The sequence below is a fragment of the Idiotropiscis lumnitzeri genome, chromosome 8 (genome assembly GCF_059441095.1).
Source record: "Idiotropiscis lumnitzeri isolate Australia: NSW breed Sydney's pygmy pipehorse chromosome 8, RoL_Ilum_1.0, whole genome shotgun sequence".
NCBI lineage: Eukaryota > Metazoa > Chordata > Actinopteri > Syngnathiformes > Syngnathidae > Idiotropiscis > Idiotropiscis lumnitzeri.
Window position 1 is genome coordinate 11,850,268 of NC_142398.1, and position 21,164 is coordinate 11,871,431.

General features: G+C 40.2%; 2 protein-coding genes across 2 annotated transcripts; both read right to left on the bottom strand.

Annotated features, from left to right (window-relative positions):
* Nucleotides 1-3,386: 3,386 nt before the first annotated feature.
* Nucleotides 3,387-10,333, bottom strand: myoz2b (myozenin 2b). Its single transcript, XM_088303025.1, has 6 exons — nt 10,196-10,333; nt 8,918-9,042; nt 6,955-7,121; nt 6,615-6,708; nt 3,880-4,042; nt 3,387-3,808 (listed from the first exon to the last, which is right to left on the bottom strand). Exons 2-6 carry the CDS (start codon nt 8,997-8,999, stop codon nt 3,583-3,585), a joined length of 732 nt encoding a protein of 243 aa, XP_088159151.1. The 5' UTR covers nt 9,000-9,042; nt 10,196-10,333; the 3' UTR covers nt 3,387-3,582.
* A 1,355-nt stretch (nt 10,334-11,688) lies between these two features.
* On the bottom strand, nt 11,689-20,922 carry synpo2b (synaptopodin 2b). The gene is made up of 4 exons (XM_088301714.1): nt 20,764-20,922; nt 17,310-18,014; nt 14,654-16,629; nt 11,689-12,527 (listed from the first exon to the last, which is right to left on the bottom strand). The coding sequence occupies exons 1-4, from the start codon at nt 20,801-20,803 to the stop codon at nt 12,054-12,056; spliced, it is 3,195 nt and encodes a 1,064-aa protein (XP_088157840.1). The 5' UTR covers nt 20,804-20,922; the 3' UTR covers nt 11,689-12,053.
* Between the last annotated feature and the right edge of the window lie 242 nt (nt 20,923-21,164).

The following is a 21,164-nucleotide window of genomic DNA, read 5'->3' on the forward strand; positions in this document are numbered from 1 at the left end:
CCGCCCCTAGTGTAGCCTCCAGTGCACTGCCGCTATATGTGCACTCCTCCTCGCAAGCCCCCTGCATGGCAAACTAACTCACGTGTGTGTGCGTGTGTGTGTGTGTGTGTGTGTGGAGGAGCAGGAGGAGGAGAAGGAGGAGGAAGGTCAGACTTGTAACTTGTCATGATGATGATGAGAGAAGACATCACATGACTGCGCCCGTTTCATAATCATGCAGCAGTGTGGGGACTAAGCCCTTTCCACATGCCTGTGCTTTTGTGAAGGCTCAAATGCCAGGTAACGCGATACTATATTTAGAATATCGCAAGTCAAATAGCGCGCGTGACTCATTTTTCCCTCTGTTAAACATCATGTACCCATGCTGCATTTAGTGAAATAACTATACTTATCGAATTCATCCATCCATTTTTTTAGGGTTGCAGATGAGCTGGAGGGGGGCACACCCTAGAATGGTCACCAGTCAATGGGCTAGTCGCTGGGGATAAAAATAATGTGTGTAATACGACTGCCTAGTATTTTAACATTGCCTATACCAGTGATGCTCAGTGATACAATACAATACGGCTTTTTTATATAGCGCATTTCACAATAGCTGGAGGACTACTATCACCAGTGGTGCTTGGGCTCACTCTTGTGGTACTTGAAAGAATCACTGCCCAATCACTACAGTTCAGTTATATTTAACTTTTTCGTACAATTTATCTATATTTAAGCGCAGTGGTTACGTTTAAACAGTGAGTTGAAATATGATGTGTTTCATAAACAGAACTACTATGCTACTGTATTTTAATGTCGGTCAGTGCGCAACATTTGTGGGTGGTATTTATTGCAAAAGAAAAGAGAATGACTAGCCTCTAGACTAGCAATGCCTTGACTTGATTTTATATATATATATATATATATATTTATTTATTTATTTATTTTTTTTAAAGAATGTCACTTAATTATTCTTCATTAGCTTTTGTACTGCACTCAATTATAACAAGTCAGCGCCCGGCGTGGGATAGAGGGCCAGATGGAGGCTCCTGCAGGGCATCCAAGCTCAGGTCAGTAAAAATGAAAACAATAAAACGTGTGACGATTGCAACACTCTTCAGAGGAGCCTCTGATGTGTGTGCTTGTGGTTCCAGAACATGTGCATTGGATCTGATTGGATCAGGTGTGTCTCGGGGAAGCGTCTGTTGAGAGTAGATCAACTAATGTGGAGTAAATCCTTGGTAAAGAAAAGTAATGTGAAACGTTTGTGTCTGTTTATCGCGTGGTCACTCGTCACACGTCCCCACAGACATACCAGGCCTTCTTCCTGTGCTCTTATTAGTTTAATTGCCGCTCAGCTTGTTGGGGACGTCCTCTCTTGTGACGAGCCTGCGCCAACTTTGTAACGTCCCTCCATCTGTCTGCTCTCGGCGCTATAAAGAAACATGACGCACACATACACGCACACAAACTATATTGTCTGTATCACCATAATTAGAAGTCTGTCATCAACAATGGATGGAAGTTAAATGTAAGTTGATTTTACTAATATTTAAATTTTATTAATTACCTAATACAACAAAGCAAATCAATTTTTTATTAAACATTTGACAACATTTGAATCTACACAATTGATATTAAAATTATCTAAATTAATGCAAGCAATGTTGCAGGTGTATGGATAATGTAAATGTCCGTCCGGCCAGATGTGACGTGACGGTGACTTTGCACATCTCTGGTCAAAGTGGTGAAGACCTAACATTTAACTTTCTCTGACTCGGATCCACCTGTGTTTGTATCTTATTTTGACAAGACACAATTTGAGGAATATGGTGTATTTCTTCACACCCTTCCCACTAAGTAGTCTTTCTTGTCCAAACTTTTTAATTTGAGGGCCACATACAGAAAAATGCAAGGTCGACTTTAAAATTCTTTGGTTTTAATTTATTAAACACACTAAAATCAATCAAGCAAGCATTTCTATATGGGTTTTTCCGAGGTAATTTGCTGAACTGCAATATAACAGCTCTTTGATAAAAGTTACAAGGCGAATAGTGTAGGCTATTCCAAGATTTCAGGGTGGCCACCAACACTGTGTCCCACTAGAGTAGATCCACCCCTGCACTGAACAGCAATCAAATCCCATTTCCACATTCAGAACCAAAACAAGAGCCAACTGTAGTAAGATGAACCTTTTTAAAACCGTTACTTGAGGATCAATGTGATTTAGTCATAAACCGGACCTTGACACTAAAGTTGATTTGTCTCTATTCTCCACGGTGTTTTGAAGAGATATTGTTTTGTTATTGCGGGGCCGCAAATGGCCCGGGGCCTTAGTTTGGACACCACTGTCTTGCATGAAATAAATTCACCGCTCAAGTAAGACACCTCACTTGTTTCATCAGTGAAAAAAAGAAATAGCTAAAACATGTTCTTATCTCAGTTAATAGGCACTATTGTTCAAAGGCAATCATTAATATGGATATTTGTTGTTGCCAACCAAACCAGCCTCAAACAAGAGTGTGGAGACTTACCACGTTATAAACGAGTGTCCTGCAAAGTATTAAAAAGGGTCTTAGGGCATTAGGTAGTTTGGTAGACATGCACCTGCAACCATTTAAAGTTCTACTGATTAGCCCAATGCTTCTCAAATAGTGGGGCGGGCTCCTTTGGGGGCGCGCGGTGCGATGCTGAGTGGGCCACGTGTGACCCTGGGCAACATGCTTTTTTTTCCCGCCGTACTACAACATAGTGTAATTGCACATCCACTCCAGTAGTTGGCAGTGGCACTCTCCTTGCCCATTGTGTGCAGCGTGTTTTCACTCTACAACGAAAATGCTAATATTTGTAGTTGTGGCGGAGAGTGGGTGTGTCCGTGGGGGGGCAGGGGTGAATGGTTTTCTTCTTGCTGGGGGGGGCGTACTGGATTAGCCCCAGTTAAAATTTGGATGTTCTGCTAGGCTTTTCCTAATCCACGGCACGCAAAGAGTTTCCACTTTTGAGGGTCTTCGCACTTGTTCAACCACATGATCTCTGTCATTTACTTTTACTCCTCCCTACAAAATACTTTTTTTTTTTTTTGCTGAGTGTTTGAGGTTATATTAAATGTTATATATATTATATTAAAATGAATGTATGTTTTGGCTTTCATCCAAATTAATGGCAGTGAATGAGTTAATGGTGACAACATTTTGAAATGATTTATCTCTGTGTCAATTTATTTATCACAAAAATGTGGCATTTGAACAGGAAGTGTAGACTTTATGTCCACTGTAAGCATAGAATTGGAATTCGACACTTGCACCTGAAATCCAACTTAAGTTGATTGCAGTCGTATGGATGGACAAACACAACATTTTTGTTAAATTGACATCCTTGTTTTTTTTTTTTTTACTTTTCACCTTCTTGATTGTGTGACATCCCCAAATAAGTTGTCTTCTTTATTTACATCACATGTTCAGAACCACTAGAAACTCTCATGGGGAAAAAAATTGCAACACATTCCATTCTCTATTTACATGACGTTTATCCCAATGGACAGCAAACACACTAATCGTCGTCCGTTGTGTGGGGAGAACCCAAAATGGCAGCCATTCGACCTCCTCACAGGTCTTCCGACTCGGGGACCAGGATGGACTCCAGGGTGATTGTGGGCACGATGAGGTGGGTGCCCTCAGATATCCAACCCTGGGCGCTTCTGTTGAAAGTGGGTCTCTTCATTCCCAGCTGCTGGAGCTCCGGGTACTTGGGAGGGTTCAGGTCCAGCTCGGGAAGTTTAAATGTGATTCCTCGCGGCGCTTTCTCAAAGCCGCCGTAAGGGGTCGCTACCCTGTAACGAAAACCACATTGGGAAATCCGGTTCTTGATATTTCCACCAATTCAAACGCAGACTTTTCTCACCGGTTGAAGCTTTTGTACTCGGGAAGTTCTGGTCGAGGGTCCATTGCGGGCATGCTCAGTTTGAAAGTTTCAGCGAGGCCTGGCTCGTTGCTGATGGCCTCCTCCCAGGGTGAGTGGTAGGATTTGGGCAGAGAGGTGGCATTGAACTTCTCTGCATTTGTATCTATCAAAGAAACATACATTTCGCTGTAACCAATGGTGGTTCTGCTTGAGGGACAGGAGTGGCATTTCCCCACCAAATTGTCTTTTTATATTTCATATTTTTGATTTCAACAAGGATGAAATGACCTTTTTCAGGTTTTCCACTTTATTTTTCTTTGTATCGAGCTTCCCCCTCAAGTCTTGTGGATTAACAGATGCAAGTGAAGGGGAAACAGAAAAGCCCAAAACATCGGAAAATATTCTCATGTGAAAACTCTACAGGTCATGATGGGATTTTTTGGGGGATCATAACATTAACAGTTCCGTTTATGGCGTCGACGACACAGCAAAGATTTGCGCTTTGTGAGTGGATTACGAGCAGAGAGCCTGCTCAGAGGGCCCTCAGCCTTGGCAGCCTGACTTGTCCATCATTACGATCTTCGGTCTTAAAATAGCACATACTCGAAGTGCACACTTGTCATGTAACATGTCCGAATGGGATGGCAACCCCCTTCGGGATTAAGCTTGGTGGCTTTTGATGGATCACATAAATTGAAAGCATGCAATTAATCATTCTCTTGGAAAAACGAAAACAGCCACTGTAGAATGTCATTTTCAAATCGCTTCGAGCCAAGCCTTCGCTCTTATGACTCTTCAGTGTGTTGTTGCTTTTTTTGGTGGTTGTTTTTTTATGACAACATTACATAATCGCAAGCTCATGCTTGACTGTTTGGCAGTCGGTCTTATTTTTAGCGCACGGTGGAGCGGTGACAGTAGGGGGAAATATGGATGACAAAATCACTACACACAAAAAAAAAAAAAAAACTGACAAGAGCGAATATCACGAGAATGAATGATGAGGGAACACATTTAAATCCTTACTAATGCTGTAAATCACATTTCTCCATTCTGGAATCACATTTCAAAAGACTTGGACGGTTGAAAAGGATTGCGATATTTTGGGAACGCGGTAGGACAGAAATGTTTGATGATGTTGGATGTTTGGAACCTGATTGCTGGTTCGGTTTGAACACGCCTTGAGGAATGAATCACAGTATTACAAAACTAAAATAAAGTAAAACTACTCACATTTTCAGTCCTGTCAGACACACAAGCTTCCAATATATTTCATTTTTCATAATTTTCTCTCATGTATGAAAGATCCAATACCCCAAACCCACCAACAAAGAGTTTGTGATACTGTGATTATTTTATTTTTTCCCAGTGCTTTCTTGCATAAACCTGACCATTCAAGTAGGGCACAAACATGCTGAACACCAAACTAACAATAAGAGCATGAATTCATTTTATGCATTTTGTAATATTATTACAGTTCTAGTTTGTCCTGCATATCGTTACAAATCCACCAAAAATTATTCGATCTACTCCTATGGTAGTATAGAGCAGTATTAGACCCAGAGTAAGCGCAACTAAGCCATGTCTGCCATCTAGTGGTGATATTACTAACTAACTACCACTAACTACTAACTAAAAACTATGGTCGATGCATATTTGCAGTTCGTCACCTGCAAATTCATATATTCACGGATTTAAGAAATATTTTTCTGGGAATCTTTCACACGTTTAACATTCGTTTTTCATGGAAAATATAAGGTAAATATTATCAGCAGTTTTTGACATATTTTATGGGTTTGTAAAAAAACTAAAAAATTATAGATATAGATATATTATAGATATTATAGATATATTTATTTATTTTTTATTTATTTATTTAATCAAGGCACCATCCTTTGATAATGACAGTTGCTAATATATACTAGGGGGCCAACTGCGAGGGATTTTCTGAGGCCGATATAGTTGGTAAAATAAAATTCCAATAATTGATTAATCTGACGATTTATCAAAAATATATGCAATGAAGATACTCTTTTTTTTTTTTGTCCGTTAGCACTTTCAATCGTAATCGCAATCGTTTGTCCTTTAGTACTTAACCCAAGGCCAAATATTTTTCTTCACTAGTCTTAACATGGCATTCTGATTAATAATGCGTTTGTCGAATATGAGTTAAGTAGCAAAATCCAGCAGTTTTTTGCCATTTTGGGGGGTGGACATTTTGTTACTTCTGTGGTCTGAAAATGACTGCTCAGGGCTCAGATAACGACCAATCATGGCTCAACTTCAAAAAACAGTTGAGCCGTGATGGCAAAAAATGGGTGGATTTTACTGCTTAACTCATGTTCCACAAAGGCAGAATTAATTCCATGTTTTGACTAGTGGGCCTGCTGGTGTTGACTTGCGCTTTAAATTACAACAGAGAGAAAGGTCGATCAATCATTTATTTATTTTTTTGGCCAATTTTTTTTGGAGGGGATGTGATACAGCTCCAGCTTTTGTGAAATGCACTATATAAATAAAGTTGTATTATATTGTACATTGTCTTATGTTGTACTGAATTGAAGTGTTAAAAAAAAAAGAATCAATCAAAAATTTAAAATTTTTTGCTAAATATATATATATATATATATATATATATATATATATTTTTTTTTTTTTTTAATTTTATTTATTTTCTTTTTATTTGCTGATATCGGCCAATTTAATAGGTCAATACATATAGTCATAAGTAAAGGTACCTGGAACGATCTCATCTGGTTTCGGGGTATCTCCATTGTCTGGCCCATCCACTTTAATTTCAATCATTTGTGCACTTTGGGCAAGAATATCATTCTGCAAAACACAGTAAAGACTATCAGCTAAAGTTGAAGTCAACAGCCTTGACTTCTTTGCACTTTGACGCACACACCCGCACGCACACCCACGCACACACAGATACTGATAAACATGGAAGTAGCTTGTCATCCAAGTGTCTGAGGAGCCTCTTACAGAAGGCCCCCATTTCTTTTATCATCACTGTGTTGTAAGACAACAGCACAACACGACAAAGTGTGTTTGTTGCGGCAGTGGCAAACTCACGTTAAGCTGCGCGTTGGCCTCGTTTTGTATGCTTTCAAACGTGTACTTTTCCGAGCGTCTCTGGCGCATCTTGAACAGGCGGGACCCTCTGTTGGACAGCAGCGACAGCTCCTCCAGCATGATGTCTTTGGGGGTGCTGTGCTTCTTTCCCAGGTCCATCACGTCACCTGGAATCACAGGCAACAATGGTGAAGGATCATGTACTGAACTGAAATGAAGCAGAGGTTATTTTTTGTAATTTTTTTTAATTGCAGCCTTTAATATCAGAAATTTGCATTCTACTACATTGTAATGTCAATTTGAATTGGAATATTTGTACAAATGTAGTTTGTGCATTATGATGTCACGATTTGATTATTTGTGCTACGCTATTTTACAGATGAAGAGAAATAAATTAAAAACAGGTGCATTAAATAAAATATGTAGTATTTTGAAGGATTAAATTGTATTACGACTGATCGCTGCGATTGGCTTGCGATCAGCCCAGAGTGTACCCTGACTTTTAAATAAACAAATTGCTTTGTAAAAAAAAAAAAAAAAAAAAAAAAAACTATGCGCATTGGCCACCAGGGGCAGTATAATGCATGCAGATGTATTACACAGATTTGATGAAGAAACACTGAAGAAGACAAATAAACTGCAGTAATATCGGTAGTATTTCCCTGTGAGTATTTTTGGATACTTTGCATGTGTTTCTACCATTTGTGTTCAAATGCTGCAATATTGTTGCCAGTTTTGTTTGCCCGTCTTTATTGTTTGCCATTATGTGTTAGTGTTAAGCTAATGGACTTGTAACATGTAATTGTCTATTTTATGTTGAGCGCTTGTAGTATTCTTCAAGTAGGAGTGGCGATAGAATCAAGCAATGGCCGCTTTTGAAGAATCGCTCGCAACTCAACATAAAAAAAATCTGCAGAGCGATGAATCGTATCTCAAAGCACATGTTAAGTGGGACTCGTGAAAATCGATGTACCACTGTTTCTGTAATTTCTACTTTTCACGCATGGAGTATACTGTTCAGATTCACTGATTCTAATGCAATAACCTTGTAGCAATAAATACCCCAAAGGTTTACATGCTATATTCCCATAAGGCATCTAAAAAAACACAAAGAAACCCCCTGCAAAAAAAAAATATATTTCTTTTCTTCTAAAATGTGGTACTATCAAATGGTTGAGATGCGACTTCACAGTTGGAAATAAGAGCATTACAATGGCAAAAAAAAAACAAAACAGAAAATGGACTTTGGTAAAGAATTACAAAGCGCAAAGGTTTGAGATTTGGATTTTTATCCCCTGAATATGCACCAATGCTTAAGGATATTAAATCAAGATTTTGTTTTTTCACTAGAACTATTAAAACTCAATGCACGTCAGCCACAATAAATTAAAAAAATAATTAAAAAAACAGTTTGTAAAAGGACAAGCGCAAACATCCTTTTTATAGACAATGCTACCGGTTGGTTACACTTCTCAGTTTAATTCCTTGAGCGACGAAGAGGAGTATGATTTGTAATCACCTTCAACTCAACAAGTTATAGACATATTTAAGTCTTCGATATGTCTAAACTGTAACCTGTTGCATTTCGTCACGCTCCATTCACTAAAAGTTGCATGTCATATAAGCCCTGTCATGGAAAATGAGCTGTGGCCCTTGCGCAGAATTCATTTCAATGTGACAGAATGGCGGCCAGCTGTCACAGAGCTTCACGTTATCCTAAGAGATACACACAGTTGGCCCGCACAAGTTCCCTCCCTCCAGCCTTTGCCCTGCCCCACCCACGACCCACCCCGAAATAGAGCTTTGAAAAGGGCAAAGACAAAGCACTGGCTTCTATGGGTGGTAAATCAGCCGCTTAGCTTATTTATGGTGAGATGGAGCCCTGACATTTTGCACTTGTATCCCTCAGAGGGATATTGTATTCTTGCAACAGTGTCGTGTTAGCCTGGGCCGCCCTCCATACCGTTGGTACTGTGGACCTCTCGACAAATAGCTGCTGCATGCTTCTTCTTCTCTCCAGCTGGCATTGTGCAGAATTGTGACATTGTGGATCCTGGCAAGGTTGTTGTTGAGTGCAGTGAGGGAATACTGGAAACACACATACAAGACACTCCATGAGGTTGTTTGGACTTTTGATACATGACAGCGTTGACCGGTTGCCATTTTTTTGATGAACGACCATCGTAAAAGCCTTGAATGGATCGTTTTATTTATATATATATATATATATATATATATATATATATATATTTTTTTTATTTTTTTATTTATTATTTATTTTTTTTGGCATATTTCAAAACACCTGCAACGAAATATAGCATTCAAATTGAAAGAAAATACATGTTAACACTCTTTCAACTCTTTTTGAATACTCACTGAAATACATACAATTGCATAATTATATTCCTTTTTTATATCGCAGAATTGAAGACCTTCCTCTATACATATTTTATACCCTTTTTTAAATAGTTATACTCAGCAATATATATGTTTTCATTATATTTTGTCTTAACTTTCTCATTGCGACTTTGTGTCTTATTTTAAGCTTATTCCATTTGATTGAGATCTCAAAAGTCTAAAACTATGTACTTAATATAGATCTATTAATAATATAAGGATTGATTTTACTACATATTAAAACATGTCTCTCTGCATTACAATTAATATATTTTAAGACTCGGCTAAACAGAAATCTGCTAGATTATATTTCATACAATAGTTGCTTCATTAAAATTGTACCATGCATTGCATTTGCTCAATTATTTTTTTCGTTTCGTTTTAATTTGTATTAAAATTTATTGCATAATATAACGGTGCTGTTATATTAGGACACACATTTTTTAACCTAAATTTGTCCCACTAGTTCAAAATATGCAAGCATTGCGTGTTAGTAGTAACCTAATTGCTGTTGTAGGGAAAAGCATTGCAAAAACAAGTGTGTTTTTTTTTCCCGCAGTAAGTGTTGTTAGAAAGTGTTTTTTTTTTATTATATGGAGACTAGAGCATTTTAATTACACATTTCTAGACATTTATTGGACTTGTAATGAAGAACAATTACTATCCATAGAAAAATGCACAGATAAAAGGCAATTACAGTATTAAAGGAAATTCAGAATATTTACACCTAGGTAGGAACTTTTAAAAAGAGAGACATGATGTACATGAGAAATATAACAATTAAAGAACAAAGTCGTCTATACTATTAATGAATAAAAGAAAGTCTGTCCAGTGTTTTGCGTACCTGTGATGGTGTCCCGGGAGTGCGAGCTGTATCCTTGAGGGAAAAAGCGGGCAAGGCTCAGAGGTCAACCAGCACTCGCCGGTTTGATCTTCACTGATCTTCACACTCGCAGACACTAAAGCCACACTGCCAGCGTGTCTCTGTGTCTGTTGTGCATGGAATGCGCTTGCATCAATAGGCTAAATATAACCTGACAAACACTCCAAAGCACTCACAAACACCATCAGGCAATGGGAGAGGATGGAACGAGACAAGTCCTCTGATAAGAACTTCCTCCTCCTCCAGAGATAAAATCATCTTCTTGTGTCGGAATGTTCACAGTCAACATGTCTTACGGGCTTAAAACGTCCAGAGTAACACGTCTTCATGCTATGTAAGTTATTCTTGTTATACAGAGAACAGTGGCCTTCTCTGAGATGATCACTGTATCCCCTCAAGTGGTTGTCAAAGTGCTTTCCAACTTTTACTGAGCCAAAGCGCCCATTAAGTTTGTCAACTAAATTGTTTGCACATTGATATGGCAGCGTAAACCGTTGAGCTCTTCTCAATTCTGTCCAGACAAATAGTCCCCTCCATCATATATTTCCCTTTTCCCCTCATGTTAAAAGAATAGCAACAGCTGCCTTGGGGCGAAAGGTGCACGACACCCCAAACTGGTCGCCAGCTAGAGTTGGCCTTTGTATTTCTAAACTCTACTTTCACATGATATATATTGCCCTTCTTCTGCAGCGTCGTCGTAATAGTTTGGGAATTGTCATTATACTTGCTTTTTATTTCGTATTGGTTAATTTGAATTGCTTTTCAGAGTGGGTGTGTTAGTTATTGTTAGTTTTATTTATTTTTTTCCCAAAAAGTTTCACTTTAGCTGAGTTTTTATTTGTTTTTTGTGTTATTTTTAGTATTTTTTTTTCATTGTGTGTCTTGCTTGTGTGTACCACCAACACATTACGGCTTTTTCTATTGCCCTTGCAATTAAAGCCAAGAATTTAATAATTCCTACTTTGTACGATTTATTGTTGACAGTGGTTAACTTATTTTTACACTTGTATAATAGTAAAGAATGTTACTAAAAGCTGCCTGCACAATTAAATGTGTATATATTATATGTATTCCAGTATTTTCCCTCCCTATGGGGAAGAAGTCTTCAAGTCTCAATATGATGCAACGCAGCTTTACAATATTGCGAGATGTAACCACCAAAAATAAACATACCACTTTGGGTGCCTCGGCATTACTAAATGGGGATTTTATTTTTGTCTGTTTGTTTTTTTTACCTCTCAAATGTTGTTTCTTACCTCTAAATGTTAATACAAAGTTAAAGAAGTCCACCCCCATAACCCCCCCCCCCCCAAAGTTTTAATCCAGTGGGTACATCAATTGTGTAAAAGGTGCTAACAAAATGTTTCATTTTCCAAACAGTCTATGTAATTGTCCTAATCAGTGACACAAAATGGATGACCATGCATGGAACACACACAGACACAATTCCTAAATTCAACTTTAACACTTAAACATGCCAACTTTATTTTGAAAAAAAAAACAACAACACAAAAAACAAGCAAATGGTGGAATGTCCATTCCTTTTTATATCTGCTTTTAAACACTATCCGATGTGAAATGACATGAAATAGTGTAAAACTTGAAAAGAGGAGAACATTTGTGTCATTTTGTGTCTCAAATTATGTGTGATTTGTCACAAATAAAGTTTAGTGTAATGTGTCACGAAACCGCACAAAAGTGGGAAAATGCCTCTTATAATTATCGAAAACAATAAATATTTGGAACAACTGTTCAATGCCTCAATATTGCTCACAAACTCATTTCTCGAAGACATTGCACTGAATTTGTGTTCGCCCTCTCATATAATTCTGGGTTTGGTCGCACACTTGAATGGCCGGGCTGGTCTAAAAGGAGGCCCGTAGACTACTGTTGGTTTGTCATGTATACTTTTCAACCTCATGGGTGCTGAGGTCATGAAAGCCAGGGTCATACAACAGTGACCCTGACTGGCAAGTGGTGGCTCAAGTGACACCCTGCGCTTCCATTCCTCTGGAGGCTCCGGCAGGGACCCGCGGGTCGACTTGTCCTGGACACACGAGGCGATCGGCAACGAGGCGCTCAGGCTGGAGAAGGCATCGTCCACTGAACCGAAAGGGCTTCTGGATGCCGCCTCCCAGGGTGTGGGCACCTTGTAGGATACTCCCGGAAGAGATGCTCTGTGATGCTGTTTTCGGGAAAAACATAAGCGAGGACCCTGTGTGCCCGCTGGTGAAATAGCCCCAGAAGAAAATGAGGACCTAGGAAGGCTAAGGGAGCGGCTTCTACCTTGTCCCTGAAAGAAAATATACGCAGTCAAAATTATTATTAACCATGCAAAATCTATTGATGCTAACAACCTATAGTGGCAGATAGATTTCAAAATGTAGCAGTAACTTGTGTATCAACCCGTTGCCATTCATAGAAGAGAATACATCCTGTGGCTAAATCAGGCCCAGATTTCACACTGTCAGTTTGTGAATAAACTGAGATCAGATGATATTTTTTTCAGTATATTAAATACTCTTTTCTGACATTTTGTTTGGTGATGTATGTGTCTTGTGATTTTTGACACATATTCATAAAATATGTCTCTCCGCTTAATAGAGGTTGGGGAACACCCTGTCTAGCATGTACTGCGCTGAGTGATTTGAGAGCAGTTTGAATGACTTTGCTGCCATCGTCTGGTTGCACTATTTTTGGTTTTGTTGTTATATATGTAACATTTTGCCCCAAAATTTCTTGACAATCACTTTTTCATTCGTCCATTTATGACTCACACATCTTATAAATAGCAGACCACCAATATACATATATATATATTTTTTTTTAATTTATTTTTTAAAATTCCCACTCACTGATAGTGTCTGTGTCTGTCCTGCAACTGGCTGGCGACCAATTCAGGGTGTACTGCCGTGACCCTGTCCAGGATAAGCGGTGTGGGTGATTACGTATTTAAATTTTTTGTTCTACCTATTAGAAACTGCCATCCCACAAAGGAAAAAAAGTAAAGTATTTACATGGCTTATCTGTATCGCTTCTCTTCACAAGGGTCGTGGGGGGTGCTGGAGCCCATCCCAGCTATCTTTGGGCAGTAGGCAGGGTACACCCTGAACTAGTTGCCAGCCAATCACAGGGCACACATAGACGTACAACCATCCGCGCTCACACTCATACCTAGGCGTAATTTAGAGTGTTCAATCAACCTGCCATGCATGTTTTTGGAATGTGGGAGGAAACCGGAGCACCCGGGGAAGACCCACTCAGGCACGGGGAGACCATGCAAACTTCAAACAGGAAGGCCGGAGTTGGAATCGAACCCACAACCTCTGCACTGTGAGCCCATCGTGCACCACTCGGCCCGTGCAAAAAAGCACTCTGTTCATACCACAAATGATATTTGGTAACAGATCAAAGGGACAGGAAGACAGAAAGTGGGAAAAGTACAGATACAAGAACAGCAGCTTGACACAGGAAATGCACATGAATGAGAAAAGATAATTTTAATTGTGTTGAAAACAAGATGTGCATGAAACAGTTTCATATCAGAAAGACAGACACAAGGAGATAAGAAAGTATTTTTTTTTAGTCACGAAAGGTAAATCTGTGCAATCAAATGTCTACAATATACTGAATTTCTTTGTCATAAAATAGATTAAAGAATGTCTGATAAATTCGGAATGAGATTGAAGGAATTTAAAATTATATTTAAGAAGTGCATGCAGGTTCCTCCAAAACATGATTTGTGATATTCGATCAATACATACTGTACAGTATGTGTTTCCGTGTATCAAAGGATTCATTATACATTGTCACTGTTTATCGTCATTTAGGTGATATTTTACGAATATGCATGTTAAAAAAATCTTTAAATAATTGTTGAACTATCCTGTACACATACAATACAAGAATCATTCATAATTCTCTTTGACTTCCTGTTTGAACAACTTTCAGGAAGATGACCGAGTAAACCTTGAGGATTGTATTCCACAGACGCAAGCTCAAGCTCAAACTTTTGACACGCTGTCAAGTGAAGCATTTTATAAACTGCTTTTTTTTTCTCCAACGACTGTTTTCCTTCATCTCAGTGTTGATTGCATCACCGCGGCAAAACTATTTCTACTAATTTAGCATAGCAACAGGCCTCCACTGTTTGTTTGTCGCGACCGACTTCTTAGCAGAAAACTTTGGCCGAGGTGCCATTTGACGTGTGACTTGAGCAATTAGAGATGCACGAGGGAAAGTTGAAGCTAAGCCGCTATCCCTAGATGGCCGCAGGAAAAGCGTGTTTGCAGTTTGAATGCTTGGTGCTTGCTTGGCGCTTGGGTGATGGCCAGTGTGCTTTTCATCCATGTGACCATCAACTGCGAGAAGCTCATCCGATTTGGTGTTTAGCCGAGCGGATAAATTTGATGAACTTACCGGTCCAGAGGACTTAGCTGAGGACTTAGCAGACGCCTCTGACTTGCTTTCAAAATCAGGCTCAGAGATATTAGGAGAATGAGAGTGGGCAGACCTTTGTTTGAGTTTCTTGGCAATCTCAAACTTTGATGGTGGAGCAGGTTTGACGCTGGGGGCTTTAGCCTCTGGAACTACATTGTGGTGGAACAGTGATGAGTCCAAATTATATGGCTGATATTTCATGATATTTAAAGTGTTGAGGTGCTTTGGGACTGGTTTGGATGTCGCTGGGGTTTTTGTGGATGGTGTTTTTTTCTCTGCTGGTGGATTGTAAAACGGGGAGTGAAGTGGATTGTAAGATAAAGGGGGCGGTGCGCGAACGTTGGATGAATATCTCCAGGAGTTGGGTAAAGACATTGTTGGAGAGGGACATCTTATCTGGTTTGTTGTTGGACCACAGACAACAAACTTCTCAATTCTGGACTGTCTTTTGGAAAACAACTCTGCGCCTTTTCCCATCATGGTGCGATCATCATCAGGGTGATTAATACCTTGAGCAAAGAATTGAGCTTTGGGAGGAGCCATTGCTATTTTTGATGTGAATGATTTCATTGGTTTTGGTGGACAAGAAGCAACAGAACTTGGTGCACTGTCTTGCTTCGTCCTCGCGGTTAACTGTGTTTGAAGCGGGGTGAAAGTAGGACAGTACGCCCGCATACTCACAGCAGATCTTGGCAAAGGTTTGTTCCAGCTATTTATGGTTGGCTGAAGACGAAGCTGAGAAGAGGAGCTGACCGATGCCCTGCCAAGGGCAGGTGTTTGAACTGTTGCCTGGGGTGGATCTGCTTCCCAGTAGTTGGCCGACTTTTGAGGTTCAGAGCTCCGTTGATTGAAGTAACGGTGCTGTCTCTGGGGTTCCGGAAGATATTTATGTTGAGAAACTGAAGTCTTCGGATGAATACAGGGTTCACTAGGAGGCCCTTTTAACCAAGGTGGACACTTTCGATTAATGGCAGGCTTTGGTGCAACCGGGGGTGGATTCTTGAGTTTAATTGCTCTGGGTTGCATGAAGTTACACGCTTCAGCACCGAGGCTAAAACAGTCTTCCTCTGACTCCATATAAGCTCTGCTTTCCTGAGGGTCTGACCCTTGTTTGGTTGTCTGTTGCAGTTTGTTAGAACTTTTACGCCTCGATTCTGGAAAGCTGCAGGTCTTTATTGCTGGCACAGATATTCTCTCATCCCTCGAGGCAATGATGTCTCCAGTTGGGGACCAAACCTGTTGGTTTGAGACGATAGGAACGGGTGCCTTGAATCTTGACTCTGTTTTTCTAACTGGAACAGCACCAGCAGGCATCCTTTGATGAGCTGGCTCAACTTGGACCCCTGAAAAGGGTTTTGCTGTCCTGTTTGAAACCAACGCTTTTTGCTGGTCCATCTGATGAATGTGTCTGTTCATGTAGTTGCCCTGTTCAGAATGACCATACATTTTCCTCATGTTGTACTTATTGTTTGCTACTGTATATCCAGGTTCTGAAGGTGCTTTCAAATGTAATCCTTTATTCTGGAGCTCTCTCTCTGAGACAACTTCTTCCATTCTTTTACGACGATGCGCAAACATCAAAACTCCCTTTCCTTTTGTCCCAGGTAACACTTCCATTTCTTGAACACTTCCCCAGTTCACACTTAAATCATGCTGCCGGTGATATATAGAATATTCCTCTCCAAACTCTGACTCGCTGGTTGCGACAAAGTCAAAGCCGGTGTCTTGGATTTCCTCAGCTTCTTCTTCCAATTGGTCTTTGCTGTCAAATTTACTTTCACCAGTCCCGTAACTTACAAGTGTGTACTTCTTCACCCTTTGCCGCCGTTTTTTGAACAGTAGGGCTCCCTTATTTTGAGGGTTGGGTGCATCAGTCAGAAGACGAGCAATTCGCTTACATTTGGACTTGGTCTCCTTAACTTGTCTTTGTGATTGGCTTTCATCTTGACCAGGCCCTGAGGCAAAGACAGAGAGAGAGGAAGAACATGTAAAAGGAAATTAAGACATTCTTTTATTGTCACTAACTCTTTCATTACATTTATTCAACACGTTGGGTTTTGAAATATCTCACCTCACTTTCACATTTAGGCCATCCTACTTATAATGGTTTCTTTAATATGAAGTAAGTACACTAATTGGAAGCTGCAGATAGATTGTAAAGCTTCCATTGCAAAAGTGAGAACTAATAAAAGCATCATATTCACTTACAGCTAACTTAGGGAGTTGTGTCAGGCAGGCAGCAGAAGGACTTCACTTTGGACGGAGGATCAGATGACAGACTGGGCTGACACATGCTGTTGTCCGTCAAATTAGGTTCCCCTGGTCTTATCATATGGTCTTATTTTATTCTTGTCCCACTACAGCTATTAAAGCCGTGGAAATTTTCTCTGCAAGTCCTCCTCAAATAAGCTTTGCATTACCATCAACCATGAGCTTTGCAGACCTTATTTACTGTTTTAAAGGCGTTGTTTACGTCATTTAATGATGTCATTTTAAAGAGAGTTTATCAGTTATTACTTGTTATAGTTCAATTAATAAACATATTTCAAGTATGAACAAAAGCAAGCACTAAGTTTGTACTATCAATGCCATCCGATGTCAACAGGATTGAGTATAAGATTGATATTGTACTTACATGTACACCTTGTCCTGCGACTGTCCCGTCTGCACAGACCTGTGTCAGACTCCGAGTTCCACTTCTCTGGCTGCTTAGCACCCTCATCTGAGATTCCAAAGGAGACTGCAGCAGGAGGTGCCTCACTGCTCCCTCCTTTCTCTGAAGATTCAACCCCCCTGTTCCCAGTCCCTTGGACGCGCCTATTACTGCCCCCCAGGGTCTCATCAGTGGCCAGGGTCGAGGCCGGGGTCATTTGAGGAGCATATCCAAGGGAGGAGGAAGATGAAAATGAGAGCGGCCTTGCCATTTGTCCGCTGTCAGGTTCATGGCACTCTGATATGGAAAACAGTGAAGTTGGTGAGGTTTTGATCTTTCTTGAGTTGTTAGGGTAACTCTCCTCTTGTTGGTATGAATCTTCCTCCTCACCCGTGCTCAAGTCATACATGAACTGTTGCTCAAGAACCTGTTTTGAGTCTTGTGATTCTAAAAATTCAGGGTACTCCACATCAGACTTGGGGGAAGAAAAAGGCTGCGGGTCCAAGCTTTTCTCTACATCACTAAAGTCAACTTCATCAGAGGACTCTGCCTGGGATTCAGGGAGACCACATTGTTGTGAACCATCAGAGCCCAACCAAGGAAATGAGGGATCCATGTTCTCTGGGTCCTCTGCTTCTGGTTCCATTTCTGATTCACTTACAAAGTCCTGCGCATCGCTCATGCTACCTTAGAGAGAAGACAAACAGATGGTTAAATTGTATTAATATTTTTCGTTGTCAAGATAAAGAAATTTAAGTGTTAAATTTCTACCTAAGTAATTGCTGAGTCACGGGTCGTACAGGGGTGCAACTTTGCTTTCGCGGTTTCATTCGAGCTCTAAATGGAATGGTATGTAATATCATGGGGAAAACAGCCTTCCCGTCCATGCACAAGAAAAACAATCGGAGGGCGGCTCTCCAAGTTCTTCTGTTTATAAAAGGAGGGTTGCTGTCACCTTAACAAGTGCGGCAGCAGCAACATTTCCATTTATGACTGAAAGACAGGAGTATTTGTTTCATATGATTGGGAAATGGTAAACTCCCACCCTGTTACTGTTCTTCTGGTATCAACTGTATACAGTGAACCCTCGCTACTTCGCGGTTCACCTTTCGCGGGTTCAGTGCTTCGCGGGTCTAAAAAATATTCGGGGGCATTGTAGTTTCGCCGAGCGGCACGACGGGGCGCTGGAGCGGTTAGACTGCCGGCGTGCGCCGAAGAAGAGCGTGGGCGAAGAGGAGAGTGGACGAAGAAGAGCACGTTCCCCCGGGCACGATTTGGGGCGACGTTTCGCGCGGTTCGGACCGTACGAGAGCTCCGGAGGAGGCCGGCCGGCGTGCGTGACAGTTACGCCGAATAGGAGCACCTTCCCCGGGCACGGGCGGGGCCAAGCGGCCCCTAAGTTTAACCGAACGGAAGCTCCGGGGGAGGATGGGCGTGTGTCACAGTTAAGCCGAATAGGAGCACCTTCCCCGGGCACGGGCGGGGCGAAATGAAACCGAGTTCAACCGAACGGAGACACGCTTCGGGGGAGCAGGTTCGGCGTGGGTGACAATTAAGCCGAAGAGGAGCACCTCTTCCGCCCGGGCACGAGCGGAGCGCGAGGCTGTCAGTTATGAATAAATAAATGAAGAATGCCACCTTTCATTTCACAGGGCACACCGGACGGCGTACCAGCAGGTAAAAGTCGAAGTAATTAAATTAAATACAAAAAGAAGTAATTGAATATATACAAAAATAATGGGTGGGGAATAAAAAAATAATAAGTTTTAATAATAATTTTTTTTTGTTATAACATGAATTTCACTCTCTCTCTCTCTCTACCCGTATATATATATATATATATATATATATATATATATATATATATTATTTTTTATTTTTTTTTTTTAAGCATTTTTGAAGGTGCGCCGCTACTTCGTACTTTTTTTTTTAAGCATTTTTTAAGGTGTGCCGCTACTTCGCGGATTTTCAGTTTTCGCGGGTGGTCTCGGTCCCCATTAACCGCGATAACCGAGGGTTCACTGTATATGTTTTAATTCATGTTCTAATTTACTGCTAATATATATTACACCATGTAAAATGCTTTCTTACAGCTTTAGCTGTTGTGAAATGCTCTATTATATAAATAAAATTGTATTCTATTGTCTGTGGTGTATATTTTTAACTGAATTTTTAAAAAAAAAAACTTTTACCAGAGACATTGATTTAGTGCACAGAAGCAAATTCAGCAACCCTCTGAGACCACCTCGTCATTACATTTGCAGGCTTTTACCACAAGGTGGTATCATAGTAATTGTAATTGTAATCTTAATACCTAGTAGGGCTCAGTGAATAGAAAGGGTGAATAATCATAATCTTTCCGAACATTTACAGCTTTCATTGCCCATTGTTTAGGTTAAGGTCCTGCCTTGACGTTTGGCCATGTTTTATTTGTGCAAGCATGGAATTTGAGCACTGAACTGGCAGACTCAGGTGAGGGCTATGCAGAATTGTGAATATATCCATCTTACTCAACAAAGTTTCACCCTTAATCACATCGCATCACAGACTGCTAATACTGGATCTATGTTTGTGAATATACGTTTGTGTTGCGATTTAGGATAATACTGTACAGAAGTTGTACAGTCTCTTACATACTCCGTCCCCCTCTCTTCGCACTTGGTTCCACTTCATTTTTCCACTCAAGACTTTATTTGGTGCGGCAACAATTTCTGCTTCCAAGTAAGGCATTACGTTTGCTACAATGGCCTGTCTCCTTGGCAACAGGAATTGTGTATCTTTGAAAAAAGTTGTGATCTCTTGCTCCGAGGCATGACCCCCTTCAGTATTGACCTCTCGCAGATTCGATGTTTCCATGGTATTACCTCAGCCAAGGAGATAATGTGACATTGTTGTATGTGTGAGCAGGATTAAATCAAACTTATGGCTGTAAAACATAAACCAAATTCTTTGGAAATTGGGGGTAACCTAAAGAGAATCCTGGTCAAGGTTTACACTTATTTTGAATCCCTCGTTAAGAAATTGTGTCATTGCGTATCGTAGCACAACACAATTGATACTCTCAGAGATCTGGCTTTAATTATATAGCAGCATGACTTTTTGAAGCCAACAGGCACAGTCTTTAATGCAGGATAAAACAAAGTTCAACAATATCCCAAACAAATCCACAGGATGACATGTAGTAATTGATCATTTTAATTTTGTAGGTTTACTATGCAAAATACTGTATGTGTTTGTACTGTGACATGTACTGTACATACTGTATATGTATATTCAGTAGTATGTGCATTTATAGAGTAGATACATCAGGAACTACCAGATACATAATACCCCATTGCATCTCATAATATTTTCGATTTAAAATTTATGTCATACGCAACGTGACCTTGCAGCACCATTCCAATCAGGGTAAGTCAATGGCCAAATTGCTACTTACAATAATTCATAGTTCCTTTCTCATCCATGAAATTCCTCATACGTTATTATCCAGCTCCATATTCTTGATTTTCTTCTTGTTTGAGCGCCCAAGATGGAAAATTAGAATCCAAGCTCAGAAGGGACAAATTAGAGCAAATTACAGATGTTTGGGTCACCCACTGACCGGCTGCAGTGCCGCTTTGCTCCTTCTCTACTCTATTTAAAGAGCAAGAAGAGGTGCGATGATCCCTTGGACACAGCTGAGTTAGCATCTCACATGGCCCCAGTCAGGAAAAATCATGCCCTTGACGACAGCTTATATAGACTTCTAAAGATAATGAAATATTTGATTTCTTAATAGAATTACTGTTAAGTGGGTGTGCATAAAATCGTCTCTTTAGACCAAACATTTCTGCTCTT

Bases quoted from the DNA above. Each gene is read 5' to 3' on its own strand.
- synpo2b (XM_088301714.1), bottom strand. From the start codon at position 20,803: ATGAGGAATTTCATGGATGAGAAAGGAACTATGAATTATT. The intron at 18,015-20,763 runs GTAAGTAGCAAT...CTTCTCTCTAAG, and splicing joins GAAAGGAACTATGAATTATT to GTAGCATGAGCGATGCGCAG. The intron at 16,630-17,309 runs GTAAGTACAATA...TCTTTGCCTCAG, and splicing joins TCGCAGGACAAGGTGTACAT to GGCCTGGTCAAGATGAAAGC.
- myoz2b (XM_088303025.1), bottom strand. From the start codon at position 8,999: ATGTCACAATTCTGCACAATGCCAGCTGGAGAGAAGAAGAAGCATGCA. The intron at 6,709-6,954 runs GTGAGTTTGCCA...TGTGTTTTGCAG, and splicing joins AGGCCAACGCGCAGCTTAAC to AATGATATTCTTGCCCAAAG. The intron at 3,809-3,879 runs GTGAGAAAAGTC...TTTTCGTTACAG, and splicing joins GAGTACAAAAGCTTCAACCG to GGTAGCGACCCCTTACGGCG.